The sequence below is a fragment of the Mobula birostris genome, chromosome 19 (assembly GCF_030028105.1).
Source record: "Mobula birostris isolate sMobBir1 chromosome 19, sMobBir1.hap1, whole genome shotgun sequence".
Classification (NCBI taxonomy): domain Eukaryota; kingdom Metazoa; phylum Chordata; class Chondrichthyes; order Myliobatiformes; family Myliobatidae; genus Mobula; species Mobula birostris.
The window spans coordinates 64,199,318-64,224,013 of record NC_092388.1 but is presented as its reverse complement, the minus strand read 5'-3'; the positions used below and the strand labels follow the sequence as shown (position 1 = coordinate 64,224,013).

The 24,696-nt window shown below is 41.8% G+C and overlaps 1 protein-coding gene across 1 annotated transcript in view; it reads right to left on the bottom strand.

The window, feature by feature from the left end:
* Positions 1-19,972, bottom strand: part of LOC140212400 (androgen-dependent TFPI-regulating protein-like) — a 53,378-nt gene extending 33,406 nt beyond the window's left edge. The window contains exons 1-3 of the mRNA XM_072283146.1: positions 19,943-19,972; positions 16,389-16,505; positions 7,419-7,520 (exon numbers count right to left, since the gene is read on the bottom strand). Coding sequence (XP_072139247.1) covers positions 7,419-7,520; positions 16,389-16,505; positions 19,943-19,972 — 249 coding nt within the window. The remainder of the gene's footprint in view (positions 1-7,418; positions 7,521-16,388; positions 16,506-19,942) is intronic.
* Positions 19,973-24,696: the final 4,724 nt, after the last annotated feature.

Genomic DNA, 24,696 nt, shown 5'->3' with positions numbered 1-24,696 from the left:
TTTACATTGCAACTCATCCTATTGACTGCAATTTTGCCTCTCCTTGCTAGCAGTCTCACTACAGTACCCTCCACTGGTGTGGCCAGGATCCTCAACCATATCTGCTCTTTTCCCTTTCTCAATCTCTCAGGACAGTGACTGGATTCTATTTTCTTTATCTCCAGCTTCCATATTTAATGGTTCAACCTCTATCCTTTCATGATGAAGCCCCCAAGCACTTTCTCCTTCTCTTTCAACATTCTTAAGGAACTTCTTTCTCTGCAACAACTGGGTTCAATTCTAAATATTTAATCCCAGGGGTTCTCCAAGTTCAAAATTCAAAGTACATTCTTATCGAAGTATGTATACCATGGACAACCTTGAGATTCATCTTGCAGAAAGCCACAAAACAAAGAAACACAATAGAAACCACGAAAAACCCCACACAACAAAGACTGTCATACAGCCAATGTGTGAAAGAAGAGTAATTCATGCGTACAATAAAAACATAAACAAGTAATACACACAACATGAACTGCAGAGTCCCTGAGTCCCTGAAAGTGAATTTATGGCCACGGAGCCAGTCAGCACTGAAGAGAGCTCGTCAGGGAGCTCATTGCCTACAAGGCAACAACTGCTCTCAAACCTGGTGGTGTGGACCCAGGACTCCTGCACAACCTGCCCAATGGCAGCAGGGAGATGGGTGAAATGCAGGCAGACAGAATGGGCTCAGTGGGGGATCCTGGCTGACATGAAGTAATGAACTGAACATCGGTTCTCTCTCTACCTTGGCCTTGATGCTCTTGACTGGAAATGCAGAAAGTGCAATGCATATCTTTTTAGAAACATAGAAACATAGAAAATAGGTGCAGGAGTAGGCCATTTGGCCCTTCGAGCCTGCACCGCCATTTATTATGATCATGGCTGATCATCCAACTCAGAACACCGCCCCAGCCTTCCCTCCTTACCCCCTGATCCCCGTAGCCACAAGGGCCATATCTAACTCCCTCTTAAATATAGCCAATGAACTGGCCTCAACTGTTTCCTGTGGCAGAGAATTCCACAGATTCACCACTCTCTGTGTGAAGAAGTTTTTCCTAATCTCAGTCCTAAAAGGCTTCCCCTTTATCCTCAAACTGTGACCCCTCGTTCTGGACTTCCCCAACATCGGGAACAATCTTCCTGCATCTAGCCTGTCCAATCTCTTTAGGATTTTATATGTTTCAATCAGATCCCCCCTCAATCTTCTAAATTCCAACGAGTACAAGCCCAGTTCATCCATTCTTTCTTCATATGAAAGTCCTGCCATCCCAGGAATCAATCTGGTGAACCTTCTTTGTACTCCCTCTATGGCAAGGATGTCTTTCCTCAGATTAGGGGACCAAAACTGCACACAATACTCCAGGTGCGGTCTCACCAAGGCCTTGTACAACTGCAGTAGTACTTCCCTGCTCCTGTACTCAAATCCTCTCGCTATAAATGCCAGCATACCATTCGCCTTTTTCACCGCCTGCTGTACCTGCATGCCCACTTTCAATGACTAGTGTATAATGACGCCCAGGTCACGTTGCACCTCCCCTTTTCCTAATCAGCCACCATTCAGATAATAATCTGTTTTCCTATTTTTGCCACCAAAGTGGATAACTTCACATTTATCCACATTAAATTGCATCTGGCCATTTTACACCTTCTCTTCCAAACATCTGGGATATTCAAATACTTATTTCAAATTATCCATTTTCTTTCTAAGCACCAAAAGTAGGGCAAGTCAAATTGGGCTATTTACTGCCTATTCCGTGTACTCCCAGTATACTAATGGAAAGTTTCATCAATAATGCTATCAAGTGGCCCTTACAATAATCTATTCACATTTGAACACTAGCCTTCATTACAGCATTGGCCCACGCATTAAACTGCTGAATTTTAACCATAATGTGACACTGTTTGTCCTTTATAGTACAAGCCTTTGCCAGGTGTGGCATCAAGGTGTCCAGGGTTAGAGTGAAAAAACAGACAAAGGAAAAAACATTCCAATGACTGGGGTCATTCTTTTATGAAATAAAGTGGTTGCTGTTCTCTAGGGCAGCTTTTTCTTTAATGACATTTCTTCCATCAGAAGGTCAGAAATGGGGTGTTCATTGATGATTGTACATTGCTCATTTCCATTCACTACTTCTCAGCAAATGAAGCAGGTGATGCCTTGTATGCAGCAAATTTAGACAACATTTGGGTCAAGGATGCAGGTAAATGGTAAGTAACATGGCAATGGCCATCTCCAGAATGTGAGAGTATAATCAGTTACCCCCTGTCATTCAATGGTCTTATCATTGCCTCCTCCAACAAAATCAGTGACCAGAAACTCACTTGAATTGGCTACATAAATGATTGTAAGAGCAGGTGAAAGTCTAGTATACCATAACCAGCAATGCACCTACTCATACCACAAGGCTTTTTAGAATCAGAATCAGAATCAGGTTTATTATCACTGGCATGTGATGTGAAATTTGTTAACTTAGCAGCAGCAATTCAATGCAATACATAATCTAGCAGAGAGAGAAAAAATAAATAAATAAAATAAAACATAATAATAAATAAACCAGTAAATCAATTACGTATATTGAATAGATTATTTCAAAAATGTGCAAAAACAGAAATACTATATACTAAAAAAGTGAGGTAGTGTCCAAAGCTTCAAAGTCCATTTAGGAATCAGATGGCAGAGGGGAAGAACCCGTTCCTGAATCGCTGAGTGTGTGCCTTCAAGCTTCTGTATCTCCTACCTGATGGTAACAGTGAAAAAAGTGCATGCCCTCGGTGCTGGAGGTCTTTAATAATTGACGCTGCTTTTCTGAGATACCACTTCCAAAAGATGTCCCGGGTACTTTGTAGGCTAGTGCCCAAGATGGAGCTGACTAGATTTACAACCCTCTGCAGCTTCTTTCGGTCCTCTGCAGTAGCTCCTCCATGCAGTGATGCAACCTGTCAGAATGCTCTCCAACTATAGAAGTTCTTGAGCGTATTTGTTGACATGCCAAATCGCTTCAAACTCCTAATAAAGTATAACCGCTGTCTTGCCTTCTTTATGACTACATCAATATGTTGGGACCAGGTTAGATCCTCAGAGATCTTGACACCCAGGACCTTGAAACTGCTCACCCTCTCCACTTCTGATTCCTCTATGAGGGTCGGTATGTGTTCCTTCGATTTACCCTTCCTGAGGTCTACATTCAACTCTTTCATCTTATTGAGGTTGAGCACCAGGTTGTTGCTGGCACTCAACGTCACCAACTACAACACACATACTAGAGACACGATGAAATATTCTCCACTTATAATGCCAACAATTTGAAACAGAGTTGACACCTTTTGAACAACAGAACATTAGCTATCCTTTAGTCCTCTGGCATCTCACTTGTGGCTAAGAATGTTTTGAGTAGCTCTGCCAGGGCCCCTGCAAGGTGCAAGAGGACACTTTGTCTGGGTCTGGGGACAAATTTGCCTCAGAATAGCAAGTACCTCCTCTTCTGTAATTCGCATATAGTCCATGACTTTGCCACTTGTTTGCTTCAATTCTATAGACTCTGTTTCTGTCTCCTGACTAAATACAGTGAAGAATTGTTTCTCAACTCTGTTCTAAATGACAAACCCATTATTTTGAGACTTCTAGACATGCTGGCCAGGCAAAAAATATTCCCCCTGAATCTACTCTGCCAAGCCCAGTAAGAATTCTACATATTTCAATGAAATCTTCTCTCTAACCTTCTAAACTTTTGCTCATAAAATAAGTGTATCATCCCAGCAATCAAGCTGGTGAAATTTTGCCATACTCCCTCTATTACAAGTATATCCTCCCTTTGTATTGTGGAGGATCCAATAAGTGAAACAGAAGGCATAAATTTAAAAAGGGTATATTAACTATTTATTTTAAAATGAACAGTGAAACACCTAAACTGGGCATATAGCTAAACAAGTGTTAATCTAAACTAAACAAAACCACAACACTGGACATTCAGTTACCTTCAATTGAATGGGTACTCCATTAAACCTCCCTCAATTATAAGACTGAAGAACTAAGCATGCTACAAATGAATACTTAACTAAGCAAAAGCGGGGTGGGAAGAGGGGAGACATCTGTGTCTCCAACGCTCTTTCCAAGTGGTACTTTGGCACAGGTCGCAACTTCAGCCTGAAGTGGGCCTGGGGTCAAAGGAAAGAGAGGCCAAGCCTCCCGCAGGTGCTATTCTTACACTTCCAAGGCACCCGGAACTGGAAACCGGTGCCATGGTGTACAACCCAACTGATGGAAAAGAACGACTGCAACTTTTAAATGGACCCATCAATGACCGACACAGTGAAAACAGCTTTCGGCCGGCAAATAAACCAACCCACCACATGACATTGTTAGCTGGGAAGACCAGACCTATAGACAATATTCCAGGTTTGGTCCCATGAGGGTGGTAAATATTTACAGCAGGATGATTCCTGTACTCAGATCCTTCTGCATTTCCAGTTGCTTGCTATATTTCCCTTAGAACACTAACCTCTTACATTTCTCACCATTTATAAAATAAACTACATTTTTATATTTTTTCAACAGTTACGGTTTTTCTCAAATTCTTTTCTCTCTGCCCTGTCCCCATATATTCAATTAAACTATTTTTCTCCCTTGCCAATATCCTTGCCCCTTCATTAAACCTGTCCATATCCCCCTGAAGCCTCTTGGCAAACTCCTCAAAACCAACACAGCTACCCAACTTATACCTTCAGAAAGTTTGTTCCCTCATTGATATAGATTGTGAACAGCTTGGGCTGAGCACCAGTACTTGTGGAATGCCACTAATATTCAAAGTGCGAAGTGCATTTTTATCAAAGTATGTAAATAATACACAACCTTGAGATCTGTCTTACAGGCAGCCGTTAAACAAAGAAATCCAACAGAACCCATTGAAAAAAGACTATCAAACACCCAATGTGCAGAAAAAAACAATTTGTGCAAATAATAGAAGTAAGCAAATAACATTCAGAACTGAAATTCACAAAGGTGAGTCCACAGCCATAAAACCAGTCATTGCTGTAGCTGGTCCAGGGTCCTGTTAGTTGCAGGGCACAACCTCAGTTTAGTGCAGAGACAAGTAAACCTCGTGGAGCAGCGAGCTGATCTCCAGCCCATCCCTTGCCTCTAGTGTCAACACATTAACCTTTTCAATCTTGCCCAGCACTTAAATCAGCTGAATAGAAAGTCATTCCTTGGTCTTGGAGCAAGGCCCTGCCGCTTTGAGATGCTCTCAAGCCCAGGACCTACTGCCTCGATTCAGCCTGTACCCGATGTACTCAGACCAGCGCTTAAATCGGTCTAACTTGCACTTGTTCCTTGCTCTTGAGCCCAGGCCCCACCACCTCGACTCTGCCTAGCCTCTGTCCTGCTGCTTCGAATCAGCTCCAGCAGCTAAATATTGGCTCAATTCCTGCTCTCGGGCCTGGTCCCTGCTGCCTGGATTCGGCCCATATACGCCACGCCACAACCATCCTGCAACTTCAAGATTACAGTTCACACCGCAAAAATGCCATGTTGTATAGGTGGTTCAAAAGCTCAGCTCCTAAAAGGCTATTGATTGCAGTGATAGTTTTCATGAAAAGGTGTGATTAGTAAACTAATAGTAGTTTTTCCTGTCAGAAAGTTGCGGTTGTGCTTCACCTGCATCATCTTAAGCCGGAACTGCAATAATATGATAAATGCTGGAAAGAAATTTTGAAATGCCTCTTAATTTCTAATAACATCAATCTTAATGGGATTCTAGATGCCTCACTAGTCAAATACTATCTCAATCAGTTAATCTATCTGACTTCGCTGACCTCAGTTCTTTGTGGAAATGGAACCCCTGTCAAGGCCTTACGACCAGCTGCTTTTCGATATGCCAAGGATGCGGCCTGGGAGACTAGTGAGCCTTCAGGGTGCCAGATTGTTGTGGCTCTGGAGGCGGACAGATTCAAGGCACAGAAGATTGAAAGCAGCAAACTGACTGCCGGCTGTGTGTCCAGAGAGTTCCTTGGGCACAGAGCTTGGTAAAAGCAACACAACAGACTTTTAAAACCATAAATCAGTGAGTTGTTTTGTTGTGTCTCACCTTTTGCTGTGAAACGGGGACACCTCTTTTTCCCTTATTAGGGAAAGAGGGAGCCTGTGGTATGTCGAATTACCAGGTGAACGAGTAGTCTTTGGGGTCTGTGTATTTATTGATGCTTTACTGCATGCTTGAGTGCTTGATGGGCGCAGGGATTTTTGCTGGTGGGAAAGGGGGGTCATTGCTTTGCTGCTGCTTATGCGTGGGATGGGGAGTTGGGGGAGGCTTTGGGGTTCTAACATTCTGTCATTCATTCTTTGGGGCACTCCTCTGATTTCATGGATGTTTTCCATGGAATTCTGCTCTTGGACCAAGAAACCGTGAGCCATATAGTCAAAGTTGAACTTAAGCTAAGCATTGGGTTATTAAAAATGAATGACAATTAAAGGCAATGTCAATGAAAACTTTAGCAATTTGTTGATAATTGAGAAAAGAGCACTGAAGCCATAATAAATCAATTGTTCTTTTTATGCTTTTTGTGGAGTTCCACATTTTTAGATAAATTCCAATTCTATGACTACACTAGAATAACTTAACAAAGGAAGCGCAAGTCTTTGACATTACAGGTAGGTTGTTCTAAGGCTCCTTCAGCTTTTGCTGTATCCTGCACTGCGAGCTATACTGTGATATTACATGTGGCAAATCAAATGAGCTGAAGTCTGGTTTCTCTCAGGGTGGATACCTCAGAATGAGATCAAGCTGGATCAGAATTTGGCACTTTTGGGTTCCAATGATTGCAAATACTCCTTGGATTTTGCATCAATAAGAATGTGCCCTTTAAATACAAGAGTTTAAATGGCATCATGTAAGCCTTTTATAGATTCACTACTATTCAATGTATATCAATCCAATTCAAAAAGCTCTTGACAGATGCACTGAATTTTCTTCTGAGCTTCCCATGACACATTAGAGTCCTTCCACTCAATCTTCAAACTGCCCACATCCATCACACTTGATGTAAATACAATTTCATTGTAGGAGCAGTAATAGCCACACCTGCACCCTATAGACACTAATTACAACTGCAAAATAAATGACATATCGCCTTCTTGACGTATAGAGTTGGGCATTCGCCAACCACAAATGCCCTCTATTATTTTGTGCCATGGCTTATTTGTCAGTTTTATATATATAACTGAAGCTTCAGGAAAGTACCTAAAATACAAACATTTCATCATTTACTTTATGAAAGCAATTGAAAATGTTTTTGTCTTCCATTGACTTTGCAAATAAGTTTCTTAAAAGTGTTGATCTGTATATAAGGCACTTACTTTCATTTTTACTGATATTATCACATGTTTGATTGTTCACACTTACCACAGCATGATTTACCCATAAAGGAATGAACTTATCAAGGTCTTCAGGATATACCAATGCTCTGTCAAATGTGAATAAAAGCCAAAAGGCAGTGACAACGAACTGAAAAAGATAACATTAAGATATCAGGGTGGAATTTGTAAAGACTTCTGATATAATTCAGATAGATTGCATTGGTTTGATATAGTCATCATCATCATTATATGCTGTGTTGTATGACGTAGGTGATCTTATGACCATGATTGATCTTGGCAAATTTTTCTACAGAAGTGATTTGCCATTGCCTTCTTCTAGGCAGTGTCTTTACAAGACAGGTGACCCCAACCATTGTCAATATTCTTCAGAGAATGCCTGCCTGGCATCAGAGGTTGCATATCTAGAACTTGTGAGATGCACCTTTTGTTCATATGACCTGCTCCCAAGGCATGACTCTGATCGGGGGTGGGGGGGGGTGGAAGGGGGGTGGCTAAATAGGTGCTACACCTTGCCCCAGAGTGATCTGTAGGCTAGCAGCGTGTAAGAGCACCTTACACCTCCTTTGGTAGAAACCTATATCCACCTTGCCACCCCTTGAAACAGTAAACCATTTATTTAAACCTTGTCACTCAATGTTCACAGACATTTTAGCCTATAAATTAAATATTAGAAAAGAAGAAAAAAACATGTTGAAGCAAGACCAGGGTAAATATTAAAATGAACTCTGCTGTTGTTTTTTGTAATAAACATTAAGGTTACAGTGTAGTCAAAGAGCACATCAGCACAGAAACAGCCCTATATCTAGTCCATGCCAAATTGTTATTCTGCTTAGTTTTATCAACCTGCCCCTGGACCATAGCCCTCCATACCTGTCCCATCCAAGTACTTATCCAAACCCTTCCTAAGTGTTGCAATCAAACCCACATCCACCACTTCCACTGGCAACTCATTCCACACTCGCGCCACCCTGAGTGATGGAAATCTTCCTCACATTCCCCTTAAGTATTTCACCTTTCTCCCTTAACATATGACCTTGAGTCGACCCAACCTTAGTGACAAAAGCCTGCTTGCATTTATCAAACCACCCCTCATTCTCCTATGCTCAAGGGAGTAAAGTTCTAATCTATTCAACTTTTCCCTATAACTTAGGTCCTCAAGTACCAGCAACATCCTTGTAAATTTTCTCTGACAAAAGAAAATCTGCAAATGCTGGAAATCCTAGCAACACACACAAAATGCTTGAGGAACTTAGCAGGACAGGCAACATCTATGGAAAAAAGTAGAGTCAACATTTTGGGCCAAAACCCTTCCTGCCGAAGAAAAAAAAGCTGAGGAGTAGATTTGAAGGGTGGGGGGAGGGGAGAGAGAAATGCCAGACAACAGGTGAAACTTAGAGGGGGAGGGATGAAGCAAAGAGCTGGGAAGTTGATTGGTGAAAGAGACAGGAGGCCAAGAAGAAAGAAAAAAAGGGGTGGGAGGAGCACCAGAGAAGGTGATGGAGATAACATGAGATAGGGACAAAGGGATGGGAAATGGTGAAGTGGGAGAAGGCATTACTGGAAGTTTGAGAAATCGATGTTCATACCATCAGGTTGAAGGCTACCCAAATGGAATATAAGGTTTTATTCCTCCAGCTTAAGTGTGGCCTTATCCCAATAGTAGAGGAGGGCATGGATGGACAGATTGGAATGGGAATGGGAAGTGGAATTAAAATGGGTGGCCACTGCGAGATCCCTCTTGTTCTGCGGACAGAACGTAGATGCTCAGCGAAGCATTCTCCCAATCTATGTCGGGTCTCACCGATGTACCGCTCCGAAATGATATCGTTTTTGTAAGTATGTACCGTGCACAATCCTGATTTGATGGAGACAGACGTGAGAAGCACGGAGGAACACCTGGAGAAACTTCTGAAATGCCTGCTTCGTTGCCACTGCTACTGTGCGATCAAGAATCTGCAGCGAGGAAGGCCCCAAATCCTTGGCTTTGCCTATTGCTTGTTGCCAGGGCCGGGGTCAAAGCGCTTGGCAGAAATGGTTCTCGGTGCTCGGTGTCGGAGGGCTGGTCAGGGGCTCGAAATTTTTGGATGCCAAAAGTCACTCGATGTTTCAGGCCGAGACCCTTCGTCAGTCCTGACAAAGGGTCTCGGCCTGAAACGTCACTGTACCTCTTCCTAGAGATGCTGCCTGGCCTGCTGCGTTCACCAGCAACTTTGATGTGTGTTGCTTGAATTTCCAGCATCTGCAGAATTCCTGTTGTATATGTTATAGTTATGTTGTTTTGGTAGTTTTTCAGTCTTGGTTTGTCTTGTGTTTCTGTGATATCATTCTGGAGGAACATTGTATCATTTCTTAATGCATGCATTACTAAATGACAATGAGAGAGGACTACATGTCTTCATAATCTAAAAAACAAAAAAAGGCCACACAGGGGTACCGAACACAGTATATGACCCCAAAAGACTCACAGGTGAGGTATTGCCTTTCCTGGAAGGACTGTTTGTGGCCCTGAATGGTAGTGAAGGAGGAAATGTAGCACTTGTTCCATTTGCAAGGATAAGTGCCAGAAAGGAGATCAGTGGGAAGGGATGCATGGACAAGGAAGTCATGTAGCAGAAAGTGGGAGGCAAGAGAATGAGGTGTTTGGTGGTTGGAGGTGACGGAAGTTTCATAGAATTATGTGCTGGATGTGGAGGCTGGTGGGGTGGTAGGTAAGGACAAGAGGAACCTTATCCCTGGCAAGGCAGGAGGATGGGGTAAGAGCAGACGTGCGTGAAATGGAAGAGAAATGGAATTTTCTCTGTATTCTTTCAATCTTATTGATATCTTTCTTGTAGGTAGCTGACCAGAACTGCAGGTAATATTCCAAACTTGGCCTCATCAACGTCTTATATAACATCCAAACTCCTGCACTCAATAATTTGAGTTCCATTGCCTTGAAAAAATACTCAGCTCCCACAACTATTTTCACATTTTACTGTCTCACTTTCTAATTTTGAAATATATTGAAGTAGGATTTGTTCTGCAAAACATTGTGGATCAAGTCAAAACTAAAGAAAAATTCCAAAACTTGTCAAAAATTTACTAAAAATTAAAATCCAAAATTGTGAGTTTGAAAGGCATTCATTCCCTTTGTAGTTATGTACTATGCTAACTTTCCTCAGGTGTAATACTGTACTTTGCCTGACCAGCTCATCTAATTTGTAAATGTAGAAAATTGGAGGATCACCTGTTTTCAATGAATTCATAAGAATAAATACTCCTTTGCTCTGTAATGATTTTCACAGATCAAACCAAAACGAAGGCAAAAGTGCTTTCAAAACAAGTCAGTGAAATGACAATAGAGAGACACAAATCTGGAGAATGGTAAAAAGCCATGTCAAAGGCACTGAACATACCTTGGAGCAGATAGTGAAAAAGTGGAAAAAATATGAAATCACAGTGATACTACCGAGATCAGGCTACCCCATATGAAATCACAGCCACACTGCCTAGATCAAGCAGCCCCTCTAAACGTACTTGCCAGAGTAGAATGGCGCTTGTAAGAGAGGTTACTGTGGTGCCAAAAGTCACTCTGAGTGTTACAATGGGGCGTTGGAAGCAGATCCAAGTGCAGGACACAGACATGGAGGTAGCATTAACAGAAGTGTGTTTATTAATAGTTGCCAGGGAGGCCAGAGAGCGAGGATTGGGTGCTTACTTGGACATGAACATTGGACAACGAACCAGAGGAGCCTGGACTTGGACTTGGATGCAGAACCTAGACTTGGACTCAGGCACAGACACAGAGCCTGGACTTGGACTTGGACTCGGTCTTGGGGCCTGAACTTGGACTTGGACTCGGACATGGAGCCTGGACTTGGACTTGGATTCGGAGCCCGGACCTGGACTTGGACTCGGACTTGGACATGGAGCCTGGACTTGGACATGGAGCCTGGACTTGGACTCGGACTCTGGACTTGGACTCGGACTCTGGACTTGGACTCGTACACGGAGCCTGGACTTGGACTCGGACTCGGACACTGACATGGAGCCTGGACTTGGACTCGGACTTGGACGTGGAGCCTGGACTTGGACTCGGACACTGACATGGAGCCTGGACTTGAACTCGGACATGGAGCCTGGACTTGGACTTGGACACGGAGCCTGGACTCAGACTTGACTTGGACACGGAGCCTGGACCTGGACTTGACTTGGACTCAACTTGGACTCAAAGCCTGGACTCAGACTTGGACACAGAACAACAAAACTAAACAACGACAGACAATTCGTATCTTGACTCGGAGTAGCAGCAAACAGCCTGCAATCCTCAGCTGGACAAGAGTATTGGGGGTAAGGTATTGGTGTGGGTGGAGAGTTGGTTAGCAGACAGGAAGCAAAGAGTGGGAATAAACGGGACCTTTTCAGAATGGCAGGCAGTGACTAGTGGGGTACCGCAAGGCTCAGTGCTGGGACCCCAGTTGTTTACAATATATATTAATGACTTAGATGAGGGAATTAAATGCAGCATCTCCAAGTTTGCGGATGACACGAAGCTGGGTGGCAGTGTTAGCTGTGACGAGGATGCTAAGAGGATGTAGGGTGACTTGGATAGGTTGGGTGAGTGGGCAAATTCATGGCAGATGCAATTTAATGTGGATAAATGTGAAGTTATCCACTTTGGTGGCAAAAATAGGAAAACAGATTATTATCTGAATGGTGGCCGATTAGGAAAAGGGGAGGTGCAACGAGACCTGGGTGTCATTATACACCAGTCATTGAAAGTGGGCATGCAGGTACAGCAGGCGGTGAAAAAGGCGAATGGTATGCTGGCATTTATAGCGAGAGGATTCGAGTACAGGAGCAGGGAGGTACTACTGCAGTTGTACAAGGCCTTGGTGAGACCACACCTGGAGTATTGTGTGCAGTTTTGGTCCTCTAATCTGAGGAAAGACATCCTTGCCATAGAGGGAGTACAAAGAAGGTTCACCAGATTGATTCCTGGGATGGCAGGACTTTCATATGAAGAAAGACTGGATGAACTGGGCTTGTACTCGTTGGAATTTAGAAGATTGAGGGGGGATCTGATTGAAACATATAAGATCCTAAAGGGATTGGACAGGCTAGATGCAGGAAGATTGTTCCCAATGTTGGGGAAGTCCAGAACGAGGGGCCACATTTTGAGGATAGAGGGGAAGCCTTTTAGGACTGAGATTAGGAAAAACTTCTTCACACAGAGAGTGGTGAATCTGTGGAATTCTCTGCCACAGGAAACAGTTGAGACCAGTTCATTGGCTATATATAAGAGGGAGTTAGATATGGCCCTTGTGGCTACGGGGGTCAGGGGGTATGGAGGGAAGGCTGGGGCGGTGTTCTGAGTTGGATGATCAGCCATGATCATAATAAATGGCGGTGCAGGCTCGAAGGGCCGAATGGCCTACTCCTGCACCTATTTTCTATGTTTCTATGTTTCTAAGAGACGACAAAACCAAATAACAACAAACAATTCATATCTTGACACGGGGTAGCACATGAAGCAGCAAATGGCCGGCAATCACTTAGCTGAACACGAAGAGACAGAATTCCCGAAGCAACCTCAGGCATTGAAGCCACGTAGAATCCACCATTCTCTGTGGCCAGAAACATGCATTGCCTCACTGGCTGAGGAGTCCATTCTCGGCGGCTCTGGAACATGCATTGCCACGCAGGCTGCGGTGTGATAGTCCAGCCATGAGTAGATGTAAGCCGGAGTTTTTATGCTGCTGGTTTGGATGAGGATCAGGTGCCCTAATCAAGGAGCCCGGTAGAACACGGGGAAAAGGAAATTAACTGAAGTAAGGCGTCAACGGACTGGACCGTGACACTGAGTGAGCTACAAAAGTCAATGACTGCAACTAGAGATGAAGGTCATGGCTCCACAACCTCTAAGGCCTTGCAGAAAAAGAGTATTTATGCAGGAGTGGCTCGGAAAAAACCTTGGCTATATAAAAAAAAACAGCATATCCTTGCCCATTAAGACTTTGCAAAGCTTCGCTTAGAAGATAGTGTAAAGATACTGATGAAGATTTTGTGGTCAGATGAGACTAAAGTAGAACTTTTTGGCCTCAACACTAAGCAGTACATGTGGTATAAATCTAACACTGTGCATCAGCCAGGTAATACCATCCCTTCTGTAAAGTAAGGTAGAGGTAGCATCATGCTGTGAGGATGCTTTTCAGCAGCAGGAGCAGGAAATCTGATCAGGATTGATGGGAAGATGAATACAGAGAGACCCTGGACAAAAACCTGCTAGCCTCTGCCAGAAAGCATAAACTGGGGAGAAACTTTATCTTTCGGCAGGACAATGGCCCAAAACACTGCCAGAGCAACCATGGAGTGGCTTCAAATAAAGAAAATTGATGTCCTTGAGTGGCCTAGTCAGAGTCCTGACTTTAATCTGATCAAACAACTCCTGCAAGACCTTAAGATTGCTGTTACCACTCCTCCCCAATTTAACCTGGCACAGAGTGAGCAATTTTGCAAGGGGGAATGGGCAAATCTCACTCAATCACGTTGTGCAAAGCTAATAGGGGCTTATTCAAAAAGACTACTGGCTGTAATAGCTGTGAGAGGTGGATCAACTAAGTATTGAACAAGGTGGGAGAATACTTTTGAACTGCTGACATTTCAGAATTTTTAGGTTTTTATGCTTTACAGTTTTCCTTGATTTTGCAGTTCTACAGTGGGTACACGATTCACAAATAAAAATTCTCAGTTAAATTAATCAAAATCCCTGGTTGTAAACTCATTTATGTGCAGAAAGGGCTGGGAGCTGAATATTTTACAAGGCACTGTATGATAGCCAATGTCCCAATAGTTCTCTTTACAACCTTATCTACCTGTGATGCACTTTGAAGGAGTTATGCTAGATCTCTTTGTTCTACCAAGCATCTCACTGCCCTAGCATTCACTGTGCAAGTTGTATCCTGGTTTGTCCTCCAAGTGCAACACCTCACACTTACCTGCATGAAATCTATTGGCCAATTTTCAGCCCATTTATCCAACTGGTCCAAATACCACTGCAGGCTTAGATAGCCTTCCTTCCTGTTCACTAAGCCACTGATCTTGCTGTCATCTGAAAATTTGCTAATCCAGTTTACATTATCATCCAAAAGCAGACCCAGCACCAATCTCTACAGCACATCACTAGTCTCCAGTCAGAGAAGCTACCACTCTGTGGATTTTCCCACTAAGCCAATGTTGAATCAGGTATACTAATTCATCCTGAATGCCAAGGAACAGAACCTTCTGGACCAGACTTCCTTGAAGGAATTTATCAAAGGCCTTGCTAAAGTCTATGTACACAATATCCACTGCCTTTCCTTCATCAACATTCCTGGTAACCTCCTTGAAAAATTCTGTAAGGTTGGTTAGACATGACCTACCCCATGCAAAGCTATATTGATTATCCCCAATCATCTTCTATCTATCCAAATACTTATATAACTTGTCCCCTAGAATACTTTCCAATAATTTGCCCCCTAATGACATTAGGCTCACTTACCTATAATCTCTGTTTATTCCTAGAGCCTTTTTGAAGAACGAAACGACAGTCTTCCAGCACTTCACTCGCTGATATGGACATTTTAAGTACTTCTGCCAGGGCCCCTGAAGTTTCTGCACTAGCCTCCCACAAAGTGTGAGGGGACAACATGTCAGACCCTGGGGATTTCATCCATCCTAATTTGCCTTGGAAAGTAAGCTTCTCCTCTTCTGTAATTTGAATATGGTCTTTACTGTCTGGCCTCAATTCTTTGGTCTCTGTGTCCATCTCCCAAATAAATAATGTAAAAAATCCATTTAAGGTCTCCTCCATTTCTTTCAACTCTATGCATAGACAACCACACTGTTCAAGTGGACCAATGTTGTCCCTTGCTATCCTTTTGCTCTTAATATATCTGTAGAAACCTTTGGGATTTTCCTATCCCTTGTCTGTCAGAGAAACCTCATATGTTCTTTTAGCCCTCATAATTTCTGTCATGCTGTATTGTAAAGGTCACAAAGGAGAAATCTGAGGGGAGATGGTTATTGAGTCATTATTGAATCAATAAAATGTGAATGAGATAACTCAACTACTGTTAACAGGGCTTGGAGAATACAGCAACAAGTTCATATTTTACTAAATCAAGCAGAGTAACTAAAATCAGCCAACCTTCCAAACAACCTGCAAAAAAAGCACTTAAAATCGTGACACTACACAATGATAAAACTGCAAAACCTGAGGTAGTGCAATGAGAGCATTCTTCCATGTATATCTTCATAAACAGAACATTTATAATAGAGAAGAGAAATCAATGATGAAAGTGAAAGAAAAACAACTTTGGTTTTGTATATGACACCACTTATCTGAAATATCAAGGAAACAGATTAAATGACAAAATGAGTTAGAACATTAACCCATTTTCTGGTGTGCACTTTCCAAATTAAAATTGAGCTTTCAAGTTAGAACATTGAGCCTCTAGGTCTACAGTTAGAAGAATAACATGGTCTAGTTTTCTGTGGTTGGTTATTTCCCCAGTGTGCAACAACTTAGAGATGTAAGAGCTGAAAGATTTCTCTCTTTTCTGGCCCTAAAAGTCCTGCAGGATGTATCAGTGAAAATCTCATGGATAATGACAGGTAATGTATACAGTAACATGGCTACATGTGTAGACTTTTTTCTGGCATAACAAGATGATCTAAAAATAAAAGGAAGAATTTAAAGTGAATTCTAAAATAATGATTAAACTGTCAGCTCAATTTATTTGAACTCCCAAAATAATATGAGTTTGATTCCACATCAGAAATTAACTAGACTAGATTTGGAAACTTACATGTAGAATTAATGAATGGAAGAAAATACATGTGGAGTTAGAGAATGTGGAGACAGGACAATTAATTCAGATACACTCTTTCCAAATACGTAGAAATAAAAACCCTTGTTCCAAGTGTTTTGTAGATCATGGCAATTTCTAGAACAATGAAAATAGTTTATACTTACAGTACTAACAGGGAAAACCAGGACTGAGAAGAAAAGATCTCTTAGTGACAGGATCCAGGCTGCTCGTTTCTGTATGTCTGCAAGGATGCAGAGCCCATTGAAGATCATCTGCAGAAACTAAAATAATTAGAGGAATATTGTAATTTCCATGTATAAGCAGCACCGTTGCAACCATTTAAAAGATGGTTGTATGACCAATTTAGTCAAAGCTCTTAGGTGTCATTCAAGGTGCTAAAACCTAATTCAGGTGGAATGAGGGCAAGGAAAAAGTGAAGAGAGGCAGTGATGGTATTTCAGAGGAGGAATTGAGTACTAAGAGGAGGACAAGTGAAGGGAAGCAGCAAAAAGTAAGGTGGTATCACGGAATAAGAAGGAAGGAAAGATAAAGGCTGGGAAATGGTTACAGCAGGGAGGAGTAGAGGATAAGAATGATAAACAAATGATATTATAAAGAAAGGAAATGATACGCTGACTGTACTAAAAGAGAAGAAAATTATGTAGTGAACATTACTTGATAAAGACAGTGTACTTAAAAGATCAATACTACTCCAATATAAGAAGGACTGCAGATGCTGGAAATCCAAAGCAACACATACAAAATGCTGGAGGATTTCAACAAGTCAGGCAGCAGCATTTATGGAAAAATCAACGTTTTGGGCTGAGACCCTTCTTCAGGACTGGAAATGAAGGCGGAAGATGCCTGCTTAAAAAGGTGGGGGGAGGGGAAGAGGCTAGCTGTAAAGTGATAGGTGAAGCCAGGTGGGTGGGAAAGGTCAAAGACTGGAGAAAAAGGAATCTGATAGGGGAGAAGAGTGGACTATAGGAGAAAGGGAAAGAGAAGGGGACCATAGGAGAAATAATATGCATGTGAGAAGAAGTGAGAGGTCAGAGTAGGAAATAGAGGATGGGGTGGGGGTGGAAATAGTTCACAAGAAGGAGAAATTGATATTCAAGCCATCAGATTGGAGGATACCCAGGTGGAATATGAGGTGTTGCTCCTCCACCCTGAGGGTGGCCTCATCTTGGCACAACAGAAGGCCCTGGATCGGCAAGTTGGAACAAGAATGGGAATCGGAGTTAAAATGCTTACCGCTGGGAAGTACTACTGAAGTTACAAATCAGCTATTCCTCATGGAAAGAACAGTAATAATCTGAAGGGCTGAGGTAAATATTGCAGAAGTATTGGACAGAGAGAATGCCAAAGGGTTTCTCCATTTATAGGACGTTCAAGGAAAGGGAAAGGAATGAACCAAGAAGCAAAACGCTGGTCAGCCAAATGTCAGCAGTTATGAAACAGTTATCATGGAGAAAATAATATAAATCTGCAAATAATATGAATTTGTTAAACACTAATCAGGTCGAACCAATTTAATTAATTGCTTTGGTGAAAAGAATGTGCTTATTAGCTTTTGGAAGAAAATTTAAACTATACTGTGTGGTAGGCTTATTAAGAGGATTGAATACTTTAAAGGAAAAGTGTTAGTGTGAATATAAAACTCACAGTGAAAAAATGATCTATGTTCATAGAATATAAAACACAGAACAGCACAGGAACAGGCCCTTTAGCCCACAGTGTTGTGCCAATTCAAATAAATTAATAATCAAGTGGCCAACTAAACTAATCTCTTCTTTCTATGTTGTGTAGAAAGAAGAGGCTAGTTTAGTTGGCCACTTGATTATTAATTTACTCACATCTACAGTGATGAAATGCATTCAGAGGTTGGTCATGACTAGACTGAACTCCTGCCTCAGCAAGGACCTGGACCCATTGCAATTTGCCTATCGCCACAATAGGTCAACGGCAGATGCAATCTCAGTGGTTCTCACAACCACCTATGTCAGGATACTGTTTATCAACTATAGCTCAGCATTTAAAACATTCATTCCCACAATCCTGATTGAAAAGTTGCAGAACCTGGGCCTCTGTACCTCCCTCTGTAATTGGATCCTTAACTTCCTAACCAGAAGACCACAATCTATGTGGATTAGTGATAACATATCCACCTTGCTAATGATCAACACTGGTGCACCTCGGGGGTGTGTGCTTAGCCCACTGCTGTACTCTCTATATATACATGACTGTGTGGCTAGGCATAGCTCAAATACCATCTATAAATTTGCTGATGATACAACCATTGTTGGTAGAATCTCAGGTGGTGAAAAGATACAAGAGTGAGAGATGACAACTAGTGGAGTGGTGCCGCAGCAACAAACCTGGCACTCAACTTCAGGAAGAGTAAGAGAAAGGAACACGTACCAAACCTCATAGAGGGATCAGAAGTGGAGACAGTGAGCAGTTTCAAGTTCCTGGGTGTCAAGATCTCTAAGGATCTAACCTGGCCCCGACATATCAATGCAGTTATAAAGAAGTCAAGACAGCAACTATACTTCATTAGGAGTTTGAAGAGATTTGGTATGTTAACAAAAACACTCAAAAACTTCTATAGTGTACTGTGAAGAGCATTCTGACAGACTGCATCACTGTCTGGTATGGGGGGTGGGTGGCGGCTACTGCACTGGACCGAAAGGAGTTGCAGAGAGTTGTATATTTAGTCGGCTCCATCTTGGGTACTAGCCTACAAAGTACCCAAGGAGTGATGACTCAGAAAGAAAGTGTTGATTATTAAGGACATCCAGCACCCAGGGCATGCCCTTTTTTCACTGTTACCATCAGGTAGGAGGTACTGAAGCCTGAAGGCACACACTCAGCGATTCAGGGACAGCTTCTTCCCCTCTGCCATCCGATTCCTAAATGGACATTGAACCCTTGGACATTACCTCAATTTTTTAATATATTATTTCTGTTCTTTGCATGATTTTTAATCTATTCAATATACATACACTGTAATTTATTTATTATTATTATTTTATTTTGTTTTTTTCTTCTATATTATGTATTGCATTGAACTACTGCTGCTAAGTTAACAAATTTCACGACACAAGCCGGTGATAATAAACCCGATTCTGATTCTGACTTCTGCATATTAATACAACTGGCACTGATCACCCTATCATCTCCTCCTCCTTGGTAAATACTGATGTAAAGTACTTATTAATGTAGCCTGGGGAAAAGTACACACTCAGGACAACAAAGACTTTTTCGGGTTTTAATTCCTTTATCGGTTTTTCATGTTTAAGTGCCAGTAGAGGGTCGCGAAACAAAACGAACAAATTTACAAGCAGATCTTGCCGTTACAATCTCAGTTTAACTTCCGATTCACACCCTTGTATATGGGCAGAATTGCGTATGCAGTATAAAAATAATAGAACTAATCTGGTACAAATACGCTAGTGGCAATCCTAAGGAACACAATACAAACAACATTAGAATCCCACCCACCCTGCATTTTATACATAACAGCGAAAAATGTAAGTGAATACATCTCATCTAAGATGTACACACGTGCTGAACTTCTGAACAGAGACTAAACATTTACGTTACGTGGTTACATGCACAATCAGTCCTGATACAATAAAGTTAGACAAAAGGTACACTTTGGCACAACTCTTACAAGGTATCGCCTGGTAGTTAAATTACAGGAAGACTGACCTACTTGGCTGGTGAGGAACTTTGCATAAGCCATGCGATCCAGTGTTGAGTCACTTACTCGAGAAAATCTAAAGCATCCCCATGCAAAACATATCAAACTACCGATATTCTCAATTCGACAGCAAGCATAAACAAATTCACATGGATATTGTCAATTAATGCTTACATTTCCTCACCATGCCCAGCACACTCTGGGAGAGACCAGATTCCAATGTCCCACCAGCGTCTTCAGCAGAAAGCAAAATGGTCTCCGCACTATCCCGCGCGTGCGTAATGACATCACCGTCTTCCTTAAAGGCACAGGTAATTATTCTAGCATTATCCAGATGGCTGCCTAAGTACACTTTTAACGATACTGAATAAGACCCAATGGTCACCCGGTTACATTAAGAACCTCACATACATCAGCTGACATTTGTGAATGGATGTCTTCAGACTGGGAGATTTCCCAATTTCATGCATCTTTTAGTTTTCAAAAATTATCTAGATTCAGGTGTAGGAGGTACATGCTGTAAACATTTATAATGTTGTCACCTTAGTGGATAGCGATGAAGGGAGATATGAACTTCAGAAAGACAAGGTAATAATATGTGCCAAACTTGGACAAAGACATAAAAAGCAGAGAAGATTGAAGGGAAATGATCTGCATAACATGGGAACAAGAGGGTGAGAGACATAGGTCCTTCCACCTTGCAAATATAATTATCCAAGAGCAACGCAAAGGTATAAGGTTATGTACATTTCTTGTACCATAAATTTAGGGACAGGTATACATACCTTCCAGCGCTGATAAGTTTAAAATCCTAGACACACACCTGGTCTTTTTTGTAGTGACTTCAGTCCTCAAGGCTGAGGTAATCTACTGAAAAATTAGCTTGTGCTTTGTCACTACACACGGAGGATACATTTTTCTTCAATTATGGTGCAGAAATTCCTTTAGATTTCTAGAAAGGCAACAATCTTTCTGTTTGTGCTTTCATTCGGACCGTTAGGAAAGATGGATTTATCATGTGATTTTACAACTTTTCAAACTGCAGAATACAGATGACAAGTATTCATGGTGTTCAATTCAGGTTTTGGCATTGTTGATAAGTTGAATCATCCTCGTCTATTTGATTGTCAATGCAATATTGAGACAATTATATTACAGAAATTCATTTCAGCAAACAGAAATTTCTGAGAGCTTCAAAGATGAGTATCAATCTGTTTATATTAATCCTTTCTCATCAGCCAAACAAAGCCAGCACTGAAATATGGCAGTAAGCATTTCAGTGAAAAAATAGAATGTTTTCAGAATTTTCCTAATATGTGTGCAGTTTCAGTTCCGATGCGACAACATTTTTGGTTTTCCATTACCTCTGTATGACTGGCAGCAACAATTAACAGACCTTCAATAACAAATGTTGAAGCTTTTGAAGAAATGAAAGCTGAAGCTTGGTATACAACATATAGTTCTGGTCACTGCTTCATCAGAAAATACGTTTTGATGTTTAAGTATAGTGAAAGGCAGCAAATGGACTAACAGTGCATTCTCAGTTACTGAGCAACTTCCATCAAATCTACCATCATTACCCACTGCTCAAAGAAAATGCTCAAACCTTGTTAAATCAGCGAAGATCACTCCTTGTCTCCCTCCTCCTTCTCAGTTTTGTGCAAGGTTATCTTTGTTGTTATCACAAAACAAAATGAATCAGTTTCCACACTCTATGGAGCAAATTCAATGGGCTGAATGACCTAATTTTGCTCCTATGCCTTATGGTCTATAAAGTTGCAGAATTATAGAGAGATACATTTTAGAAACAGGCCCATTGGCTCACTGACTCCACACCAACCATCAACCACTCATTTTATGTTATTCTTACATTAATCTAAATTTTGTTTTCTCCATTTCTTTAAGACTTCTTTCCACCCTCCATCCCAGACCTACCGCTCACCCGACACATTAAGAGCAATTTGTAGCAGTCAATTAACTTATAAAAACACAAAACAGAATCTGAATGCAGGATTGAACCATGTCTCTAGCACTGCGAGCCAGTCGCTCTACTAGTTGCACCACTATGCTGCCAATATAAGCAAGTCTCAGTTTCATCCTCACCGTGCTTCTCTCAACTCTATGTTGTGATACTGGTTGACATACACCCAACATTGTATAGATGGAAATTCTCGTAATTTTACATGGGAAAGGTTGAAGCCCACAACAAACTCAAATCTTCTATATCAATTCCATTCCATTTGAGGCTAAACAAAATTGTTCACAATCTTCAAAGTTGCTGGTGAACGCGGCAGGCCAGGCAGCATCTGTAGGAAGAGGTGCAGTCGACGTTTCAGGCCGAGACCCTTCGTTAGGACTAACTGAAACTTTTCAAATCCCTTACTCACTCTTTCTTCAGTTAGTCCTGACGAAGGGTCTCGGCCTGAAACGTCGACTGCACCTCTTCCTACAGATGCTGCCTGGCCTGCCGCGTTCACCAGCAACTTTGATGTGTGTTGCTTGAATTTCCAGCACCTGCAGAATTCCTGTTGTTTTTGTTCACAATCTTTGTGTCCTAGTTGACCTTAAGAAGAGTTTCAGGTCACATATCAGTCTCTACACATTCAGCCATTTCCACCCTAACTCAATTGCTGCTGAAACTCTCAACAATATACTCCACCTATCTGCCTCTTCTCCAAAACCCTTAATTTCCCTTCTATGCAAAATCTGTGTTGTACATATATTTTATGAGGTTGCCTCCGCTACTTCACTGGGCAGAGAATTCTCTGGGAAAAGCGATTTCTCCTCAAATCTATCCTAAATATATTCCTTGAGGCTGTGTCCCTAGTTCTAGTCTCACTCAGCAGTGAAAACAACTTTCCTGCTTCTATCTCATCTACCCCTTTCATAATTTTATGTTTCTAGAAGATCCTTTCTCATTCTTCTGAATTCCAGTGAGCATAGTCCCAAGTGACTCATTTTCTCCTCAAAGGCTAACATTCTCATCTCCGGAATCAACCTGGTAAGCCTCCTCTGCACCAACTCCAAAGCCAGTATATCTCTCCTCAGGTAAGACGAGAACTACACTCAGTAATCCTGTTTGGTGTCACCAGTATCCTGTACAGATGCAGCAGAACCTCCCTGCTCCTTCATTTACACCTACTCCAGGTATAAATGAAGGAGCCGGGAGGACATTCAATCCCTCTAGCAATGAAGACCAATATTCTAGTTGTCTTCTTGATAACCTGTTACACCAGCAAACCAACATTTTGCGATTCATGCACATGCACTCCTAAGGCCCTCTGCACAACAGCGTACTGCAAACAATTTATATAATAATCTGATCTTCTATTTTTCCTTCCAAAATGGATTACCTTGAATTTATCAACATTGCTCTCTATCTGCCAGGTCCTTGTCCACTTACTTAAGAATCAACACCCATTCTCCAAGATCAACCGGCATTAAGAATCAACATATGTTTAGATCTTTACCTCACTGTCAATAGCTCATTTGACTAAACTGTGCCAAAGTAATACCATCATTCCAAATAAACAGATTCCTAAGCTCCAGAACCTGGGCCTTAGCACTCAGATCTGCAGCTGGATCTTCAACTTCCTCACAGACAGGACCCAGGCTGTAAAATAGGGGACAAGCTCTCCTCTACAATCACTCTGAGCACTGGTGCCCCATAAGGCTGTGTACTCAGCCCCTTGCTGTAATCACTGTACACCCATGATTGTGTAGCCAAGTTTCCATCAAACTCAATTCATAAGTTTGCTGATGACACAACAATTGTTGGCTGTATCTCGGGTAATGATGAGTTTGAGTACAGAGAGGAAATTAAGAACCTGGTGGCATGGTGCAAATACAATAACCTATCCCTCAACGTCAGCAAGACGAAGGAATTGGTCGTTGACTTCAGAAGGAGTAGCGGACAGCACGACCCAATTTACATTGGTGGTGCGCAAGTGGAACAGGTTTAAGTTCTCTTTAAGTTCTAAGTTTTAAGCTTTAAGTTCTTCAGGGTCAATATCACAAATGACCTGACTTGGTCCAATCAAGCAGAGTTCACTGCCAAGAAGGCCCACCAGCGCTTTTACTTCCTGAGAAAATTAAAGAAATTTGGCCTGTCCCCTAAAACCCTCACTAATTTTTATAGATGCACCGTAGAAAGCATTCTTCTAGGGTGCATCACAACCTGGTATGGAAGTTGTCCTGTCCAAGATCGAAAGAAGCTGCAGAAGATCGTGAACACGGCGCAGCACATCACACAAACTAATCTTCCGTTCTTAGACTCACTTTACACCGCACGCTGTCGGAGCAGTGCTGACAGGATAATCAAGGACACGACCCACCCAGCCAACACACTTTTCGTCCCTCCTCCCTCCAGGAGAAGGCTCAAGAGCTTGAAGACTCGTACGGCCAGATTTGGGAACAGCTTCTTTCCAACTGTGATAAAACTGCTGCACGGATCCTGACCCGGATCTGGGCCGTACCCTCCAAATATCCGGACCTGCCTCTCTTTTTTTTCTGCACTACCTTACTTTCCATTTTTATATTTTCTATTTATGATTTATAATTTAAATTTTTAATATTTACTATCGATTTGTAATCCAGGGAGCGAGAAGCGCAGAATCAAATATCGCTGTGATGATTGTACGTTCTAGCATCAATTGTTTGGGGACAATAAAGTATAAAGTATAAAGTCAAGGAGTACAAGTTGATTTTGAACAAGAAGACAATTTGACAGCAGATGTTTTGGAATGAATATCTGATGTTGTCCTTTA